The following is a 21,069-nucleotide window of genomic DNA, read 5'->3' on the forward strand; positions in this document are numbered from 1 at the left end:
GTCACGCCTTTTATCATAACGTGTGCTGCACATAGTTTTACATGTGGATTATTGTGGTGTTGTGCCGAATGAACACAAAAGACAATAATTCCCGAGAGACTGAACTCTTTAATCTCCACAAGCAGCGACAGAAAATGTACAACATTAGCACTCACTCAGAAGAGTACCTCATACGGAAAACAGCCATTTACATAAACATAGTCCCCTCTTGTGGCCATTATGTGCACTGCAGTCCAACATTAACTATTGCAGTAAGGATACCACAATTATAATTTTCGGGAATCGAGTTAAACATAAATTGTAACCATTGATCTCTAAGTACAGCGTCCCTGGGAAGGCCAAACAAAGGTGATTGGACTGCGGGATGAAAATAACAGCGTTTCGACAACATGGCGACAAACACACTCTACAAACGCAACTCTTGCTCTTCTCCGTGGGAGCGCAACAAGACCACGCCCCCTTTTTTGTGTATTCCTGTGGGCGGAGGTTAGTCAAAAAACTGTTTTAGTGACGTCATTAAAGAAGGAAGTAGAGGGATGTAGTCCAAACTGGCCGTTCGATGTAGGCGACTTCTGTTAAATAAAATATCTCGCTTGGCATTGAACTTTGAGCTTTAAAATTTTACAGATTTTATTTATACTCTAACAACAACATTACACACTAACTAAAGTTTGAAACATGGGATCACAAAGAACGGGACCTTTAAGTACTGGTGCTCTATGAGCAGCAACTTCATGCAATGCTTAAAAATGCATGCAATTGATCAGCTTTCATGACCGTGCAGCACAGCAACGTCACTTGAGCGTAAGTCCAAAATCTCTACCAGTACATATAATGTTTAGATAAGATTTTTTCTTTCCCCCCAACTTGATTCAAAACAAAAGGTAAAGCATATATATTTTTAATTTTTACTTTTATTTTAATTCATGTATTTTTTTTTTTTTTTTTTAATGTTTTATCTGTTTACATTGTTAATAATCCGTCCCTCGCACAAAGTCACTTGCTCTGACTCAATGTTGAATGCCAATTGTTAAATTAATGGATTGAATTTCAACTGTTCTACCGGTTGACAAATTTCTTCAGTAGACACTATTCGGTTAATAGTGTCTACCGGTATACTGCCCACCCCAAATAAGAATAATTGACAATTGTGCACAAAACAATTGTTTTATCTTATGGCATTAATAAGATTTTCAAGATTTCCCTGTCAAACACATTTTTGAAAGTCATATCAAAATAGTTTTCTGCAGGACAATAAAAAATATTTGTAAATAAAACAACAACAAGAAAATACAATTTCAGTCTTTCTACTTCAAAATGTCAAGTTTTATTATTTTTGTATGGGTCTTTTCTCGAACAAATAACAGAAATAAAATATCCTGGATATGACTTTTATTTTTCTAGAGAACCTAACTCCTTGCCTGGCAAGTGTTATTACTGTACTTTCGCAGGACCTTCCTTTTTTCTGTGCACTTGAAATGTTTATAGTACTGTGAAAGAAAGAAATACAATTTTGAGAATAAGCACTGCAGTTGGAGTAGTTTGAGAGATGTATCTCCGCAGCAATGCCTTATGTTTACAAAAGGAATTGGTAAATTAATAAAGTAACAATTATGTTCGACAGCTTTGTTATTAAAAGAGTAGAAAAGAATAGTTTCCTGTGTAGTTTTATATGTATCTAATACCATCTACATACTTTGATGTGACTTGATCTGCATCATTTATTTCAATTTCACACCATATCATTGTGCAGCTAGGCCAATCTGACATAATTGGAGTCAGATATTATGCTGCTTGTATAGCTTTATCCACTGGTAACAAAGGTTTAATGTACCAGCAACTATATGTTCCTGTTTCAGCAAAGTTAATTTTATCACAAGGGTGTCCAAATAGTTTGTTATTCAAAAATTACAATATATAAGGCATAACAGACAGATCAAGATATTTTCATATAATCTCAATCATCCTGAAACACAGAAGGAAGATCAATGTGACTTCTTTATCTAAGTACTCTTATAGCATCACCTTAGTGGGGTTATTTAGTTTTATGGTGGTTGGGTTACCACAGGAATGTTTTATAGTGGCAACTTAGTATTTAAGCTATTGAGCAGTAAATGAAGAGATATTTTAGTGTTGACTTTGTCCCAAGTAAGTGCTTCATTGATTTTTTCTTTTAAAGACCCAGGGTACTTTCCCAAGTATTCTGAGGAAGAAGGCTGATCTTGGAAGCTCCAGGTTGTTGGACATGCTGATGTTCCTCATATCATTCATCAGTTTTGCAGTAGTGCCGATATGTTTTGTAAATTGTTCCTAATCCTTAAACTACCACCTTTAATGTACAAATTGTTGTTTACATTACACTCCTGTAATGCAGAGATGTTGAATGAGTGTCTTTGGAAATAGCCTGAATGGATGTTTATGTCTTGAAATTGAACATATGGCATATTACTTTGTGTTCTTCACTCTCATGGCACTGTAGACTCCGTATGTCTCTGTCAGCAACACAAGTCAGCTCAAACTGTGACTTAGGATCCAGTCATTCTACTACACATTTTGAAGGTACCACCTTACACTTCAGTACTGTTTATATGAAAAAAAAAATGGATTTCAGATGTAGATGTTTCACGCTCAATTCAGTCACATCATGGATCATTAACTAAACCTCACATCATGTTGACAATCTATGTTGTTTCTTGGGAAATGCCTGGACCTTGTGTAGGTGGCCACTCTCTCTGGCTCCTCCACTGTTGAACTCAATGGGAAAATGTTAATGGAGTTCCTCTAAAGCTGCAAGGCTGGGTCAAAAGCCTCAAACAAGGCTGTTTGTTGTATGTTGAGTTCTAGTCCCACACAGATGGCTTGTGGTTGCTAGAGGAGCTGTGAGCCATTAACTTGTCCAGTAAAATTAACATTTGTTGCAGTTGGATATCTGGATACTCTCAGAAGTCTCCAAATATCTGCTTTCTTTCGAAGACGTTGAAATGACTTCCAGTTGAGATTTTTTTGGTTCTTTCTTGAACCTTGAAGATCAATAATAGAATCATGTGCAAGCCTTTCCATACTCAACTTTCAAGTTTTGTGCTTGCCAAAAGTTTTGGCAAATGAGCATGGCACACATGCCTCTTTTCATTGTGCTTTCATGTAGCTTTTTTGGCCAATCTTGTCTAGTTGAAAGATTTTTCCATTTCTTTTTCTAAATGATGTTAAATGCATTTGCTTTGACCATAGAGCCGAGGCTCTGAGCAAGTCTTAGAGCACTATATCATTTCAAACATTTATGATGTTCTCATATTTCATTCCTATCTTTGTCCAATACAGGAAGTATATAAAAAAAAATAGAGAGACACTACTGTTCAAAATTTTTATGTTTTTGAAAGAAGTCTCTTATGCTCAGCAAGACTGCATTTATTTGATAACAAGCATCATTACTTCAGTTTTCAGTGTCACATGATCCTTCAGAAATCATTCTAATATGCTGATCTAGTGCTTAAGAAACATTTCTTGTGATCAATGTTGAAAACAGATGTGCTGCTGGTGCTTCTTATTCATTCTTTAATGAATAGAATGGTACTTTTGAATGGTAGTTCAAAGATCTGAGCACTGTTCTATTGTGGAAACATTTGCATTCTTCAATAATGCCACCTTTAGTGTGTGTGCCAAATTCTACAGACGCTCCTCCAAGGTGGTGAATGACATGGTGCAGATTGAGGTGTGCATTTACAAGGAGGTCATTAACACGCCCCATAATGACTCACAGTAGCCTCTTACCTAAGGAGGTCATGTTGTTTGCAGCTCAAACTAGCATGTGTGCTTTTAACAACTGAGCCTGTTATATCCATGCTCAACGTATTGTAAGTAGACCTCACGCTGTTTGCAGGTTTCCTCTCTGCTGCTTTGAAGTTCTGGCTTTGACTGGCTCAAAACAAATGGAGACAAGAAGTCAGTTGCAGCTAAGACATACCTAATACCAGTTGAGACACATTTGAGCCTTTTTATGTGGCTTTAGACTATAATAAATTATATTTCTTCTTCTTTTTTTTTATAATATTTGTGTTGACAAAATTAAGACCTTCATTTTATCTTGAGATTGATAGAGAATAAAAATTCCTCTTGTGCTGGTGGCGTAATATGAGGTGAAAATAGGAAAGTTTGTGGTGTTTTGGGTTTACACAACACAAAATTGGCTTTGCCTGAGGCCTTTAATCACCTCAGATTGGAAACTTACACAGGGCAGAATAAATCAACAAACAGCCTGCATACCTAAAGACTCCCACAGAGTAATGAGAACAGCTCTATAACACAGCCATAGATTCAGCTTAATCTGATGTTACCTCATCCTTCACCTCACATAACCTGAAAGAGCATGAGGTTTTGCCAGTCTAAGTGTATTATTGGAGATTATACTAAGACGAAATACAAAAGACAGGGCTTAATCTACAAGCATTACAACATTGTCAGTGGTTGTTTTTGAGCTAAGACACAGGTGACTGGGTATCCTGGCACATCTCCATTGCAGGTAGCTACAATTCCAATAAAGCTGTTGTTTTTATTCAAGTCTTTGCAGTTAACAGGTGTCTGTTAGCTCAAATCACCAGAATGTGTATCAAATTTCACTGTGGATTCTAATTTCAAATGTAGAATGTTTTTAAAATGGTTTCAACAGCTGCTCAATACAGCAAGTCAATCAACCCAGGTCTTGTTTTGCATTGTTTACTGCGTTTTGAACTGTCAACTGCCTGCAATGAAACTTTTCCTTTATCTATTTGGGAAGAAGGTATCATGGTCCTATTTACAATAATTATGATGTCATGAGAGTTTCCCTGAAAATCTCCCTGCATGTTTTTCATGACATGTGATTAACTAATGAATCAGGAAAATTGTATTGGAAAGTAATGGTGGGAAAGGTGTGAAAGAACTCAGAGAAGAGTAGGAGGGGGTGGAGATTAAATGATAAACTTCTAGAGAAAGAGATACAGTTTTGAAAAAAGGTAGATCTTAGATAAGATGAAAATTTATGGAAAGTTGGTGAATTAAGAATCATATGTTGCACTGAAAATATGTACAGTATATGTTATGTCACTGTTATCACTCATGTGCAAAAGATAACCTCCTCATGTGCCAATAGACTAAAGTTGCTGACACCTCTCTTACAAGAACTATAGGGAGTTAGATTGAGGAAAAAAAACAAACAAACAAACAAAAAACAAAGCAAAATGAAGAATGTGTATGCGTTGTTGATTGTGTGAAGGATACCAGACTGTGTGTACATGAGCGAGGGTCTGTGTTCCAGTAGCTGTGTGGGACAGACGCAGGAAATGCCAGAGTTGTCCCAGAGGAGTGTTTTGTTGTAGAGGCCAGTGGCTAAACTCACCCTCTCCGGATAGTGACTTCAGAACTGAAGGTTGCAGACTTGTCAGAAAAGTTTTGAAGAAAGCTACATAGTTGTAATGAGTTCACTTTGGCTTTAAATTTTCAAAACAGTGCAGACACCTTGCAGAAAATATGTTCACAAGTCTACCCTCTTGCACTACAATTCAAATACTGTTAAGTTCTAAACAGTGAACAAACCCTTTTAGCAATAACTAACAGAAGTCAATAACGAGCATGTACTATATGACAATAAATCCTGCTACTTCTGTTGTATTCCTGTAGTTTAAGCAGTAGAAAATGGTGTTAGCATGAACACAAATCCCAGGGAATGCATGAAGTAAACTGTACCTTGCTTTGGTTGCTTTGGATGCTTTGGATAAAAGAGTCTGCCAAATGCATAAATGTAAATGTTTGTGATGATGTCATAGAGCTGGTGGCCTTGTGCCCATAGTTCTCATTACTTACTGAGAAGGGGAAGGAAAAAAAATGGGAGGATTTTAATGGTTCCAATGTAATTGTCTGAGAAAAGCATTTGAAATAATGAAACATTATATATAATTATATAATTATAGTAGCTTCTCCCAGCTCAGCTTCAGCAGTCATTACATAAATGATTATGGTCATCAAATTATGACCAATGAATTGGGCTTAAAGCCGCTCTACAATAAATAACAACAGCTTGGAAAGGTTACAGGGCTTTAGACTTTGGAGGTCAGCAGTAGATTTCCTTTAAAGGGTAATAGCAGCATTGTTGATGGAAAACAGGGAGTCAGTTCCTGTGATTCTGATAAGAGTCGTAGTAACCTTTTTGGCCATCGATGCCTTGATGAAAAGATCCATCATCTCAAATGGACTTCCTGCACAGATGAAGGTTGTGTAGAAATAATAGAACCCATTTAAGAGAAGAATAGAATGAAACTTCCAGTCTTACTTAAACAGACTGGATGTAGGAGTCAGGATTGTCCAGCTTGCTTTCAGTAGATAGCTATTTATATCGCATCTAGCCTATAAGGTTACCTATGAATGGCTGCTACAGTTCCTATTCGTAGATTGGGGTTACATAGTAGGGTTCTTATTACACAGTATAGTTACTTGAGTAAATGAAGCTTTAATCAAGGCTGAAACACTAGACGTATTGTTCCTGTTTCTGTGTTTGTCAGGCTTTATCATTCTAGTTGGAAGCACAGACCTGGACACACCTGTTGACTCACAACTGTGAATATTGTACATAATCAAGTTTTTGCTGACCAGTTTTGCTTGTTAGTCACAGTCTTTTTGCTTAATTGCAAAACAGTCAGATTTTCCATAATCCTGACTGCATCAGCTAGTGTGAAAAATCGTTGGACCTATGGTGGATAGTTACTTTCCACCTCACAGGTTGTTGAAATATTTCATATTGCCACATTTCATAAGTACACGTATTAGTGTACAGCCCAACAATAAGTGTATTTACATGCACAAACTTATACAGAGTTTGCTTAATCAGACATGTAAAGTCATGTATAAACCCAATTCCAAAAACGTTGGGACATTGTACAAATTGTGAATAAAAAAGGAATGCAATAATTTACATCTCATAAACATATATTTTATTCACAATATAATATAGATAACATATCAAATGTTGAAAGTGAGACATTTTGAAATGTCATGCCAAATATTGGCTCATTTTGGATTTCATAAGAGCTACACATTCCAAAAAAAGTTGGGACAGGTAGCAATAAGAGGCCGGAAAAGTTAAATGTACATATAAGGAACAGCTGGAGGACCAATTTGCAACTTATTAGGTCAACTGGCAACATGATTGGGTATAAAAAGGGCCTCTCAGAGTGGCAGTGTCTCCCAGAAGTCAAGATGGGCAGAGGATCACCAATTCCCCCAATGCTGCAGCGAAAAATAGTGGAGCAATATCAGAAAGGAGTTTCTCAGAGAAAAATTTCAAAGAGTTTGAAGTTATCATCATCTACAGTGCATAATATCATCCAAAGATTCAGAGAATCTGGAACAATCTCTGTGCGTAAGTGTCAAGGCCGGAAAACCATACTGGATGCCCGTGATCTTCAGGCCCTTAGACGGCACTGCATCATATACAGGAATGCTACTGTAATGGAAATCACAACATGGGCTTAGGAATACTTCCAGAAAACAGTGTCGGTGAACACAATCCACCGTGCCATTCGCCGGCTAAAACTCTGTAGGTAAAAAAAGAAGCCATATCTAAACATGATCCAGAAGCGCAGGTGTTTTCTCTGGGTCAAGGCTCATTTAAAATGGACTGTGGCAAAGTGGAAAACTGTTCTGTGGTCAGACGAATAAAAATTTGAAGTTCTTTTTGGAAAACTGGGATGCCATGTCATCCAAACTAAAGAGGACAAGGACAACCCAAGTTGTTATCAGCGCTCAGTTCAGAAGCCTGCATCTCTGATGGTATGGGGTTGCATGAGTGCGTGTGGCATGGGCAGCTTACACATCTGGAAAGGCACCATCAATGCTGAAAGGTATATCCAAGTTCTAGAACAACATATGCTCCCATCCAGACGTCGTCTCTTTCAGGGAAGACCTTGCATTTTCCAACATGACAATGCCAGACCACATACTGCATCAATTACAGCATCATGGCTGCGTAGAAGAAGGATCCGGGTAATGAAATGGCCAGCCTGCAGTCCAGATCTTTCACCCATAGAAAACATTTGTCGCATCATAAAGAGGAAGATGTGACAAATAAGACCTAAGACAGTTGAGCAACTAGAAGCCTGTATTAGACAAGAATGGGACAACATTCCTATTCCTAAACTTGAGCAACTTGTCTCCTCATTCCCCAGACGTTTGCAGACTGTTATAAAAAGAAGAGGGTATGCTACACAGTGGTAAACATGGCCTTGTCCCAACTTTTTTGAGATGTTGATGCCATGAAATTTAAGATCAACTTATTTTTCCCTTAAAATGATACATTTTCTCAGTTTAAACTTTTGATATGTCATCTATGTTGTATTCTGAATAAAATATTGAAATTTGAAACTTCCACATCATTGAATTTTGTTTTTATTCACATTTTGTACAGTGTCCCAACTTTTTTGGAATCGGGTTTGTAAATGCTTTAAACAGTCTACTATTACTGGCAAAGGTAGAAATTTGTAAAGTTGATCCATGATCCGTACCGACCAGAACCCACGATTTGAAACGCATGTGATTTGCAGAGTAATTAGAGGTAAAGTTTATCATTTGCACATGATTTAAGTCCTGACAGTTTAAACATTCAAGCAATTTTAAACACTTCAAGTTCCAATATCGTGCAGCCCTAATTTGGTTGTGCATGTAAATGCAGTTCTTTTGTTTCAGTGTGTCATTTGTTTAGCTGTTTGGCAGAACTGAAACTCCCTGACTTTCTTTCATACCCTCTTTCTCATACTTCCACAACACTTAATTTTGCAACCATATATCACATTTGCATGCCAACCTCCTCGGTCTGTTTTCTTTTCCCATCCCCCATCCTCTTAAATTCAGTCCCCCGTACTTCTTTTCATTTTCCCATCCTCCCTCCTCTCTCCTCCGCTATTTATTGTCAACTCTTCCACTCCATCCTTTTGTAGTCTGCCAGTGTCTCTCTCTCAGGAAATCCAGACGTGTTCATTCCTACTTTACTCTCGAAATAGTTGTCATTAGCGCAAAATTGGCACCCAGGGGACTGATCCTCTGTACAAGGAGAAGCAGCATTAGTTACACTCTCACTTGGATGCGTTATAAAGCTTAGACAACTCCATACAAAGCAGTAAATTTAATTTAATAGCTGCTATTATTATTATACATCTTCATTAGACTCGTGTCCCTGAGTTTAGGTCTACATTTCAGGTCTCTTGGCTGTTGAACTCATTTTAGTATGCCGAGCTATTTGCCTGTGCCTGTTCCAGACCAAAAAACACTCAAATAAATAGCACTTGGAACACTGTATTCAGTATGACAAGGTTGCTGTGCCAGATGGCAATGTGCTCAAGTTGTTTAGTACTTTCTGCAAAGTTTGTTAGAGAGCCCACCATCCAGACTGGTATAGTTCTGCCAGGCCTCTGTCTGATCCTTCAGTGACCGTAATGATCCTGAGCCATTTTCTCAGAAGCAGGGCTTTTCTTTTGCTGTGTTTCCATTCCTCCTACTTGTTATTGACTTTTACATGCCGTATTTGGTACAAAATATCCATTTTCATCAGATTCGGATATATTAAACTATAATCTGTGGTTCAGCACACAAGCAAATACACATTGTGTTGTTGCACAATGAACGCCTCAGGCCAACTATCTGCAAGCTTGGGCAAACCTTTTCTCCATATTGCTGTTATGAGTGGGGTTGTTTTTTCTGATTGGATTTCTTTAGCCAGTTTTTAGGACACCTGGACTGAGTAAAAATCTGGTCCTATCAGCTCATAATGAGCAGTGAAGATTTTTTACATATGTAAATAATACCAGCTGCCATTTCTACCAGTGATTTCAGTGTAGTGACGTTTGGACCCGTTGGTTTTACGTGTGTGCTTTGGATTTATGATAGTTTTTAAACAGGCCCAAGAATATTAGTGGGCCAAATAGTACAGCCAAAAAGGCAGATTTGTAGACACTAAAGCTGAACTGGCTAGGAACTATTAGTCATTTAGTAAGTTCAGACTAAGGTGTCTAAGGGGTTTTCTGGAACTGTAAAATATGCCACAGACGACACTTGACACTTTTCATACCGTGTTCAGGAGAAAACGGTTTCCTCTGTGCCAGTTGGTTTCACAACCAGGTAGGTAAAACTCCTCTGGCCACTCTTCTCTCTTGAGCCATTGATTTTGCTGAATGCTCCTCTGCACAGCTGTTTTCCAGCTTTACGCACTGCAGATGGAATGTGGCCATCTTAGGCAAGGTGGACATCCAAGTAGATTTGGTGTGAGTTTATTGCAAGTTTATCAACATTGCTTTCAGGGAACAGATGTAGTCAGGATGTTAGAGACAACATTTTGCTTAACACTTGGATATTGTTTAAAAAGAATGCAAAGATGCTGTTCTTGCCTAATTTGAAGTGGTGATAAGTAGCATTCAGTTCATATTTCTGAGCTCTTGGAAAGTTTTGAATGCCAAATGCTGGAGTGATGGAATGACTTCATTTCATGTGGTTGTTCATGTTCTAGTGAGATGTCACAAACCACTCCTGTCTTTGCAGGAACTATATAAATACCAGTGGTCATGTCTGTGCATGTACACTCATAGGCGATTAAGTAATCAATAAAGAGTAATATCTTTAACGGCCATCCCATCACTCTTTATGCAGAATCAGAGCACATAAATGTTGTTGACCGCTTAAGATCGAAAACTAACAGGAATCTCAGACATATCTTGACTTGATATAGGATGTATACAACAATTAAACATCACTGGATACATTTTTTTTTTTTACATTTTTTTTTTCTCTAATGCTCATTAAGGCTGCATTTATTTCATCAATCATACAGTAAAAACAGTAATATTGTGAAATATTGGTGCAGTATTGTTATTACAAAAATATTCTATTATAATATATTTTCAGTTGTAAAAAATGATTATTTTTTCATGATTACTTGATTATTAGAAAGTTCATAAGAATAGGATTTATTTGAAGTAAAATATTTTGTAACATTATAAATGTCTTTACTGTCACTTTTGGCCAGTTTAATGAATCTCTGAATAAAAGTATTAATTACCTTAGAAAAAATCTTACTGACCCCAAAATTTTGAACAGGAGTGTACATTTACATTTATTAAACAACATTGTTTTTTTTATATAATTTCCCCTACAGATGTGCCATTGCAAAGTTTTTTTTATAATTGTGACACAACCATCTACAGCCTTAAAATGGCCTTCCCATGTTTCCTCTCTCTTTCCTTTCTCTTTTGTGCTGCCTGTCCAAACTTCGTCCACCCTCATTTGTTCATGGCCTCTCTTTCTCCCTCCATTCCTCATTCTCTGTTCTTGAGCTCATAGCTGGCTGGACTGCAGAACAGGGCTGCTTGTGTTTTTCTCATCAGACTCTTGACACAGGAAGTGTGTATGTGTGAGGTGAGGACGGTCCAGACGACTTCCAGTCCAGACAACACCTCTCTCCACTAACTACAGACGGCAGGAAATGTCTAGTGAAGCATTAGATTTGATTTCAAGAAATGTATTAAGGGACGTGGTGAAGTGTTTTTTTAAGCATTAGTTAGTTTCCTTATATACAGTCATGTCACACTATTTATGCATTATTCTTGCAGACATTTCTTGCTCTCATTTGCATGTTGTTCCCCTTGGATTTCTCAGCTTTGTTTTTAGCATTTTATGGACAAGATCTTTTAAATAAATTCCAGACCAACTCAGTCTAGTCCAGAAGGATTTTGGAAGAACAATTTGGGCTCCCCAAAGAACCTTTCTGTGAACAGTTCTTAAAATAACCATTTTTTTCTTGATGTGAAGACTATGGGCCAGATTTAGTAAAGGGGGAAATTAGCATGATAGTGCTATTCTACAAATGTGCCAATGGGAGTGGCAAGTTTTGTGCGTGATCTACTGCTGACATATAAATTAGCAGAGCCAATGCTTTCATCAGATGGGGGTCGACACAGGTGCAATGTAAACTGTTTCATGTAATCTGACAATTTTGGGGTGTTAAATACCAGTAAATTTACTAGCGCAAACATTAGTAAATCACATTGCGTGATTCATTTAAATACTCTCCTCCCATAAATTTTTAAAAACTGGATTGCTGATGGTTAGTGAAAAAGATGCAAGCTTTTGCCCTGAAATACTTCCTACAAAAAGTGGCTTAGTTTAGTGAATTCTCCCCATTGTCAACCGATGATTACTGTTTCATGTAAGTACGTGGGATTTTTGAGACGATTCATTTGAAAAGTGAAAGACTGAGAGTAAATGACGAGAACAAAAGCCATCCTTTCAGTTCATGCAAAACAACTGTAGCTGCATGTGTACTTTAGCTCACCAGGGTACGTCATAGATGCCATGGAGATGCAATGCATGCCTGAAAGACAATGAGTGTAGTGCTGACTGTTTGTGCTCCTTTACTATGTCAATGAGAACGTGTGTGTGGTCCTTACTACATAGATAAAAACAGTACTTTCATCGGAGCTGCATGTTTAAAACACATTGATCAGCATGATGTGATTTGACCCTTGGATGAACCAATTAGCCATAAGCCAACATGCGTTGAAAGTGACCAGATACACAAAGGACTTGTACGTGTATCGTAATGCACTGAAGCATAATTTTGTAGCATTGTTTGATCTTAGTACCAGCTGTCATTATGAGTGAACTATTTATTATTAATATTATTTTTGCTTAATTGGGATTGATACTAGCTGGATTCATTGAACAGGCTTTATTAGCCTAAAAATATCCCCTCATGTTAAGTCTTTGGCAAGGCCACACCCACTCAGGACAAAAATGTCTGTCAACTCCAGGACATAGCAGAAGGAGGAAAACCTTTTATTAGCATCTGTGTTGGCAAGCTCCCCTCCACGATATACTTGTGTCATGTTACCCTAACAGACAGCTGTTACAAGCACACCACTGATCCCCAATTACTCTCACTCACTCGGCCTTTATATTCCCATGCTGGAGGAAGGATCCGGAACAATGGTGTCACAACATGCTAATTACAGACTGATTGGTAGGTTGGTTTGGTTGAACACAGACTCTGATGAGGGGAAACAGGCTGTTGTTGTAGCTTATGTCTGAGCTCTGAGTCAAAAGCCCAGAGGTCACAATCTGGGAGGCTTCCAGAGATCAGAAGCTTTGAGGACAATAGGGACATGATGACGACAGGCTGGTGTAGATTATCCTCATTCAGTGTAAATTCCAGGGTACAGAGTGAGGGGATTCTCAATAAGAGGTGTTGAAATGAACTACACACACAAAAAAAAAAAAAATAATAGTAACACACTGAATTAAATGTGACATTTTGATGAAATAGTGTATTTTCTGAAATAGTATTTTTATCCAATAATCCTTGTTTAATTTAAAACTTGGAAAAGACACATTACACAGTGTATGCCCAGATCAACTTCATTCAACCTGAATTTTGGCACAAGATTATAGTTGAGCACAATGGTTATCGTTCATGCAACTCAATGGATTCGTGATGAGTCAAGTGTGAATATGCAGTTTGCTGCATGTTGCTGTTCATAAAGAAGCACATTTTTGTGTATTTGCTTAACTTCTGATAAAGATACTCATGTATTCCCATCTATTTATTCACAAACATTTATCTTGTAATGTTATTTTAATATCTAATTTTAATTTAGAATCAGTATTAAATAATGCATTATTTAATAATCTTTCAGTTACTTTTTAAGTTTTACTTCAAAGTTTAACATTGAATATTTAATCGAGAATTGAGTACTCAATGGCTAAACATCATTGTTTTATTGTTGTATTCATACCATTTATAAAACGGTTAGTTCCTGTCCTTGATTCCGATTGGTCAATAGCTGTGTTTTCTTCACAAAAACAAAAAAACATGACTATGACCACTTAACCCAACGGTTCTGTGTATCACTACACAACACCCTTAGCAACCACTCTTGGCAACATAAACTGTTTGTTCTCAATTAATTTTGTTCATTGAAGCTTATTGTATTATATAGAAGAATATTGTGAGAAAGAGATCAACTGAACAAATTTATTACCTGGATTCAGATTTAGCATTCTCCTTCAGATCAGTCCTATGTTCATAATAAAAAATCTGTTTAAATGTCAGATGTATTATCTTGTCCTTTTAACAGTTAAGGGGTTTTCCCTTGACTGACATCGCTAGTCAAAGCATTTGTCAGTTGTGTCTTGTTCCGTGTTCACAACAGTTCAGTCTTTTCAATGTAAAAGTCTTCGCTACTGACTGACACACTCATAAAGACAGTCTTTGCCGCCATCTAATGGACTAATAATGTAACTTCTGTTGCGGTTCACGGTCAGGGACTATTTTATCTGGTGGAAGGAAGGCTTTTAGTGACAGTTTACTTCATGGAAGTTGCATTGATACATAATTTTGACTTTAATATTTGTATTGTGTGGTAACCGTTTTTAATTAAAGCAATAAGGTTCTCGAGGCTAGTGCTGTATCGTGAATAAGTCATGGCTGAAGGGGTTGCAGGCACTCCACTTTGCCTAACAACACCCTTCAGCCTTGACTTATTCATGATACAGCACAGCCTCTCGTACCTTAAGTGAGTAAATAATTTCCCCATATGAGGCATCCAAGAAAGTTGAACTTCAGACCCTGACATACAGTAATAAGTGTATTATGAAAGTAAGGGAGGCATGAGAAACAAACAAGCCCAGCTCTTACTGGACCAGTTTGATCCATGAACCAGGCTGTTATTATATACAATTATAGGATTTACTTGACATTTTACATTTGACTAACTCCTAGAAATGGTCAAAAGTTTTCCCAGAGATTAAGCAGTTAATGATGTCACACATCTGTGATGTACCTGCCACAGCAAGTTTGACAGAATATCAACTGATAAATTTACAGACTCAAGCCCATGCATTTCACCTGACGTCTAAAGAAACAAGTACAAAACAGTAAACCAGGGCGTTTTAGTTTTGTGATTTTGAAACTGTATATTCTTGGGAGCTCATGTTGAGAGAAAATGGCTTATCTGACACTTGGCTTATTTTTTTCCTTCGGGGAGAGGCTAAAACGATGGAAATGTGTTCATAATAGAAGTAATGAAGTTTTGCTAACAGAATATGCCCAAAGTTATTTATTATGTTTTGAATGGGATTTGAACACCATATAGATGTGTCTTCGACTGGCAGTTTTATCAGCTACCATTTCAAACAAGAAGTCTCACAACAGCTCACTTTGAGGGTCCCACTAATATGACTGTGTCAGAAGGGAACCCTTCCAAAAGCATTACAGGCTATGATCCCCATTCCCCAAGCCCCAAGTTTCACTAATAGTTACCCTTAAGCAGGGAAACTGGGTATGGACCATCCCAACAAATGCAGTGTTGCACTTCAATTGCACTGAACCTCAAATCTTATTAATCTCACAAACCGAGTGCCCCACCTCACTGTTTGCTTTGGTGTGGCCCTGATACAAAATCCATTATTTTCTCTCAGCCTCAGTTCCAAGTAATAGTCCCAGTGCAGCCTATGAATGATACTTAACCACAGACAGCTGTGACCCGAGTTCAAATGCTGTTTTGCGATTTCATTCTTACACTGCAATTACACTTGTTATTAGAGCTAGTAACCCCAAAGGACATTGGGTTACAAGTCCTGACTTGTGCCTGTCAAAATTAGAGCTTCACTAGTAATGTGAAAAATCATAGGCAACGACAGCGGGCATCTTCTCTGATTGAAATAGATCCTGAGGTACTTTTGCTGCAAATCAGAAAAACTAAACAGCAAGAACAGTAGTAAAGGAAGAGGGATAGAGATGACTCATGTCGCTCTTCTGTGAGAACATTTGGTATGTGCATTACTTCACAGGGCCTGGTAGGGTTACCGGGGTCAGTGCTGGGTATGCACGATACATGTCCAATATGTGGAGCATTCTGGGATGGTGTGAACGTGTAGGATAAACACATGGACAATGCACACATGGTCCTCATGCCTAAGCCCACTTACTGCATTTTAAGATGACGTAAGTGAGGATGTGGTGTTGATTATGTTTGGCCGAGGAATGCAAGGAGGGCCCATGATCTGTTTCAGACTGTGAAAGGTCGGGGGTCTCTACTATTGATATATTGACTTTTCACTCGCCTCATCTTGAATTGCTATCAGCACGACCTTGATATGGTCTGTTTCAGGACATTGTTAAAATCTGGTTTCAACAAATCTTGTAACTTGAGTCTATCACCAGTTTCTGAAATGTGGTCTGCTGTTTTATTTCCAGTGTAATATACTGATGTATTTCTCTCTCTCTGTTTTTTTTTTTTTCAGGGCTTTATTTACATATGAGGGAGTGACCAACAATCTTAAACTCACAGATTCAGGAGGTAAGACTTCTAACCATAACGCTTCTTTCTTGTTATGTTTTTGCATTTTTCTCAGTAAGGCAGTGTGGTTATTTAAAAAAAAACAAACAAAAAAAAAACCTGTTTTAGTTGCAGATTTTTCCATAAAGAACTACATTACATAATTCTAAATAGAATTTCACTAATTGAAGAGAGTTCCATGGAAACAGGAACAACAGAAAAAGTGTGAATGACATAATCAAGTCGAGTGCAGTGGTGTGGTCAAAGGTGTCCGTCTAGCGCATAGAAAATAATGGAAAAGGAGCACGGAAAATGCATTATGTGTGAACGGCTTGGTTGCAGTTTTGACTAAACCAAGATCTTCTCTGCATTCTCTGCGCCACATCTAGTGGGTTAAACTGGATAGGCTAATAAAATAATTAAAACACGTCTTACGCCATAATCTTGTGTGTCCCTTATAGGTCTGCCTGACATGCACCTAAAATTTTTTCATTCGAATATGGATTTTTATTTTAAATTCCACAAATATTACAATTTTTTAATTTTAATTTGACAGCCCTTTACAAATTTTTTTCTAGTAATTACAAATAAACAAGAAAAGTCATTAGTCAAAAGGTGTGGATTGTATTATGTCTGGGATAAAAAAATGCACAGTTCATTCATAAAACAGATTAAACATGCTTGGACATTTGTCTTTTTTCCTATATAATTTTTGGGATTATTTGCCTTTATTTATAGGACAGGAGTGTGGACAGGGACGTAGAGGTGAGAGAATAGGAGTGGGATTTATACCCTGGACCCCATGGGCTAACTGCTCCTAAATAATGTCCTAAGCATGTGCACTGCCCACTGAGTTTTTGAAATTAATATGGAGAAAATGAATGGAAAAAATATTTCCAGAAAACGTGGGTAGTCACTGTTGCACTCTATTTGCACTCTAAAAGCTCAGTCTGAGGGCAATCATGCAACATTTGTGTGTGAAATGCTTCTAAATCAGAGGATTACTAATTAAGGCTGAGACTGCCAACACTGTTTCTCTTAATATCAGATGAAGCAGAAAAATCTCACTTGAGTGCAGGAAAATAGATCGGCTCTGGTTATTACAGTACATCAGACCAATCCTGTTCTTTGTAGATTTTCATGGTAATCTGGTAAAAGAATGCAAGTGTTTCATGGTGGCTGAGACGTTTCCTTTCACGTGGTCAATATTTCATGAAGACACTTTGGACCTCTTTAATTTTGTCTTTCCCTTCCCCCTTTATTTCTCTCTCTCTCATCTGCCAGCTGGAGGTTTGACAGAATTGGTTGGGAAATTTCACAACAGCAGGCCCATGTATGGCCTCTGCAGGGTGGGACTGACAGAAACAGGACAACCACAGATTGTCATGGTCTGCTGGGTAAGTTCACATGCAGAATCTGTATGTTTATGTCAGTTTATATCAGCCATAATAAATATATACACTGAAATGTAGTGTCTGAGTTCTCTCATCTCTTTACATAAACTGCAAATTGACAATATCCTAAATTTTAGATGGAAAATCTGCCTTTCCCCTACTATTAGGGTGCTTCATACGTTTTTAGCTCTTATAACAAATACTTCTGGATGAGGTCATTTTGCCTTGATCTGATTGGATGTTAGAACTTTATACCTAGCTCCTATTGGATGTTGCCATGGGGTGTGAGCCTGAAGTTGTTCCTCATTGGCTGGAGCTGCCACATCTTTAAACAGCCCGTATTTAAGCGATGGATGTGAGGCTCCTGTTGATGAGATGTGTCAATGGCTTCACTTAACAAAAGGGCTTTGACCTTCAGACTTGTAACTGAAGGAGCTCAAACACAGACGTAAAGAAGCATTCAGGGAACCTTTCTAATATCCACTGTGATCTAGTTGCTAAGGTGAGAAGTGGGAATGTTGTGGTTGGGGTCAGAGGTGCCATCTGTAGCCAGTCAGGCATTGTATAGAGGAGGGGGGAGTGGTCTCTGTGACCTGTTAACTGCAGAAGAGACATTCTTTTTGAAAGAAATGGTTTTATTCAGCAAAGATGCATTGAGTTGATCAAAGGTGACAGTAAAGACCTGTTAAGATTAATATCACACAACATTTCGATTTCAAATTAATGCTTTTCTTTTGAATGTTCTATTTATCAATAATAAAAAATGTATCCTGGTTTCCACAAAAATATTAAGCAGCACAGCTGTTTTCATAACTGTTTATAATAATATTTGAATGATTTCTGAAGGATCATGTGACACTGAAGACCTGGAAATTCAGCTTTGCCATCACATGAAGAAATTAAATATTAAATATATTAAAATAGAAAACAGTTATTTTAAATTGTTTCACATTATTACTGTTTTACTGTATTTTGATCAAATAAATGCAGCATTGATGAGCATAGGACTTCTCTCAAAAACATTAAAAAATCGTACAGACGGCAAACTTTGAACGGGAGTGTATAATATATAGGATATTTAAAGGTGTCTACATTATATGGCTCACACTATGTGGGTTTATATTTTCATTATTTGAAAGCTTAAGTCTGTTAAATATCATGGTACTGCCACTTGTAGGTATCTTGTAAATCACAGTCTCTTCTGTCTACATCAAACAGGTTGGTGATAGTGTGGATGAGCACCGCAGAACTGAATGTGCCAGCCATCTGCCTGCCATCAAGGCCTTCTTCAAGGTAAACAAAAAAAAAAAAAAGTGGCCCACACAACTAGGCGTGCATGTCTCCTCTGTTTTACATAAAAGTTCATATAATCACAGCACTATATTCAGCTGGTTACTTTACTTGTTTCTGACATCCTTCATTGATCAAACTCTTTAAACTAAACTTGAGTTTCATAACTGCATTTTATTGCAGATTACAAGGTATTTCAATAGTGTGCTGGTTTAAACCTTCATTAATCATGTAGTATATACGCACTGTCGCAGCTACATTTGGAAGCATTCAGATATGGAGTGTGTAAAAAAAATATTCTTTCTCCATACGTACATTTGTCTCATTCTTATATACATCCTGTGTTTGTATGGCAGTACAATGTTCTGCATCCTTTTTGTAGGGCGTCTGCTCTATCTCTTCATCTCTCTGTGAAGGAACTTCACTTAAACCTGTATAGAAAACATATAGATAATGAATGTTATTGGAATTGATCATAAACATATGCATACATTTTACAGCAATTATAGTTTCTCATCTTTAGGCATTTAAGATTGAGAAACATGCATAAGGAATTACATATTAAGATTGCTAGACTTGTCTAGTCATAGCCTCTGATCAGATATCACAGTTCTCCTCTTTCCGCTTTAAATGGTTTATATGATTTTATCTTTCTTACCTTACATTGCTGCTTTGCTTGAACAAACGGATTTAGCTTAACCCTCCTTCCCCCCAAAATAATATTTGCATGTTGTAATTTTTTTACAGACCCAATTTTTTTGTTATTTAGATTTATTGATTCCACATTTCATATTTTCATTATGCTTGAGTGATCAGTCAGGTTGAGTAGAGTGCAGTGTTTTTATTAACTCAACAGGATTTTCTTCACTCAACATGCTCTACCGAATGGTGAGAGGCCTTTAAAGGGTTAAGACAAACTCTTGTTTTGTGCCTATATTTGAATTAATGGGTGGAAGATGTAAAAAAGGCTCTCACGCACAATTTGGAACGTCAAACTCTGTGTACAAACGCACTCCTCTGTTTTATTCTGAGATTTCCCTCTTGTAAATGGTTTCCTTCCTTTGCTAGTATCTGTGAAGTGATGGCTAGCAGCTTGATGCCAGCTCTTATTGTAGTAAACTCTTCCTCTGGTGTCATGCCCTATTGTTCTCCTGAACAGCCGAGCAGTGCCACTGACAGGCACCACACAGACTGACCAATAAGAGTGGAAATTTAACAGAGAGAGAGAAATTCCTAAGGAAAGGAAAATGTTAAAAATGTTTGTTATGTAAAACGGGCTTTTATTTTCAGCAGTGGTGTTAGCTTTTAGGATGTTTTATGTGTGGATTTATTTACTCCACTACCCAGGCGATGTTTCTTTAACATTTCCATATTTTTGGGATGGTTGTATGAGATCGTCAAACATACTTAATGTCTGGGACGTTTTTAATGCCTTATAAAGACATTGCCCAGTCAGCTCCACAGGCATGCCAAGAATGCCGTTTATTCAAATCGCAGTGTTTCTCCCTCTCTTTTGAGATCGGCAACCTTTATGACCTTGTATTGTGTTGTTCATCCACAGTGTGTGTTTGTGTGTGATAAATGTCAGCGTGAGTGGGTTACAAAAGTGTCTTTTATTATATTTCCATTCGGATTTAGATCTTGTTGGGTTATTTCTGTATTGATTGATGCTTGTTCAAGCAGATGAACTTTGTTAGGTTATGTAAGGTCAGCAATTAAGTTTTATGGCGTGGGAGAGACTGAGCCCCCAAACTAACTAGAGTACATACTGTATGGGATAAAATCAGACAGCCGGAGACAAGCTGTCAGAGGCATTTACAGTGTTCTGTCTCGGCTTTTTCTAAATTAATGATAACGCTTTCTAAATTCGGATTGAGGGTTCTGCAAAGTCTCCAGTTAGACACAGTGTGTGACAAAGCCATAGTCGACGACGAATGTGAATACCTTTGTGTTTCACAGACACTCCACAGGTGTTTGTCCTCATGTTTCTTTCAATTATGCTGTCAGATATTTTTAATAAATACTTAAAGGGATAGTTC

General features: G+C 37.5%; 1 protein-coding gene across 4 annotated transcripts in view; it reads left to right on the top strand.

Moving 5' to 3' along the window:
- The window catches only part of si:dkey-40c11.2 (drebrin-like protein A), a 43,246-nt gene that overhangs the window by 6,552 nt on the left and 15,625 nt on the right, over positions 1–21,069 (top strand). For all 4 annotated transcript variants that reach the window (XM_067406111.1, XM_067406110.1, XM_067406113.1 and 1 more), the window contains exons 2-4: positions 16,312–16,367; positions 17,631–17,743; positions 18,959–19,033. In XM_067406111.1, coding sequence (XP_067262212.1) covers positions 16,312–16,367; positions 17,631–17,743; positions 18,959–19,033 — 244 coding nt within the window. The remainder of the gene's footprint in view (positions 1–16,311; positions 16,368–17,630; positions 17,744–18,958; positions 19,034–21,069) is intronic.

The sequence above is a fragment of the Chanodichthys erythropterus genome, chromosome 13 (assembly GCF_024489055.1).
Source record: "Chanodichthys erythropterus isolate Z2021 chromosome 13, ASM2448905v1, whole genome shotgun sequence".
NCBI lineage: Eukaryota > Metazoa > Chordata > Actinopteri > Cypriniformes > Xenocyprididae > Chanodichthys > Chanodichthys erythropterus.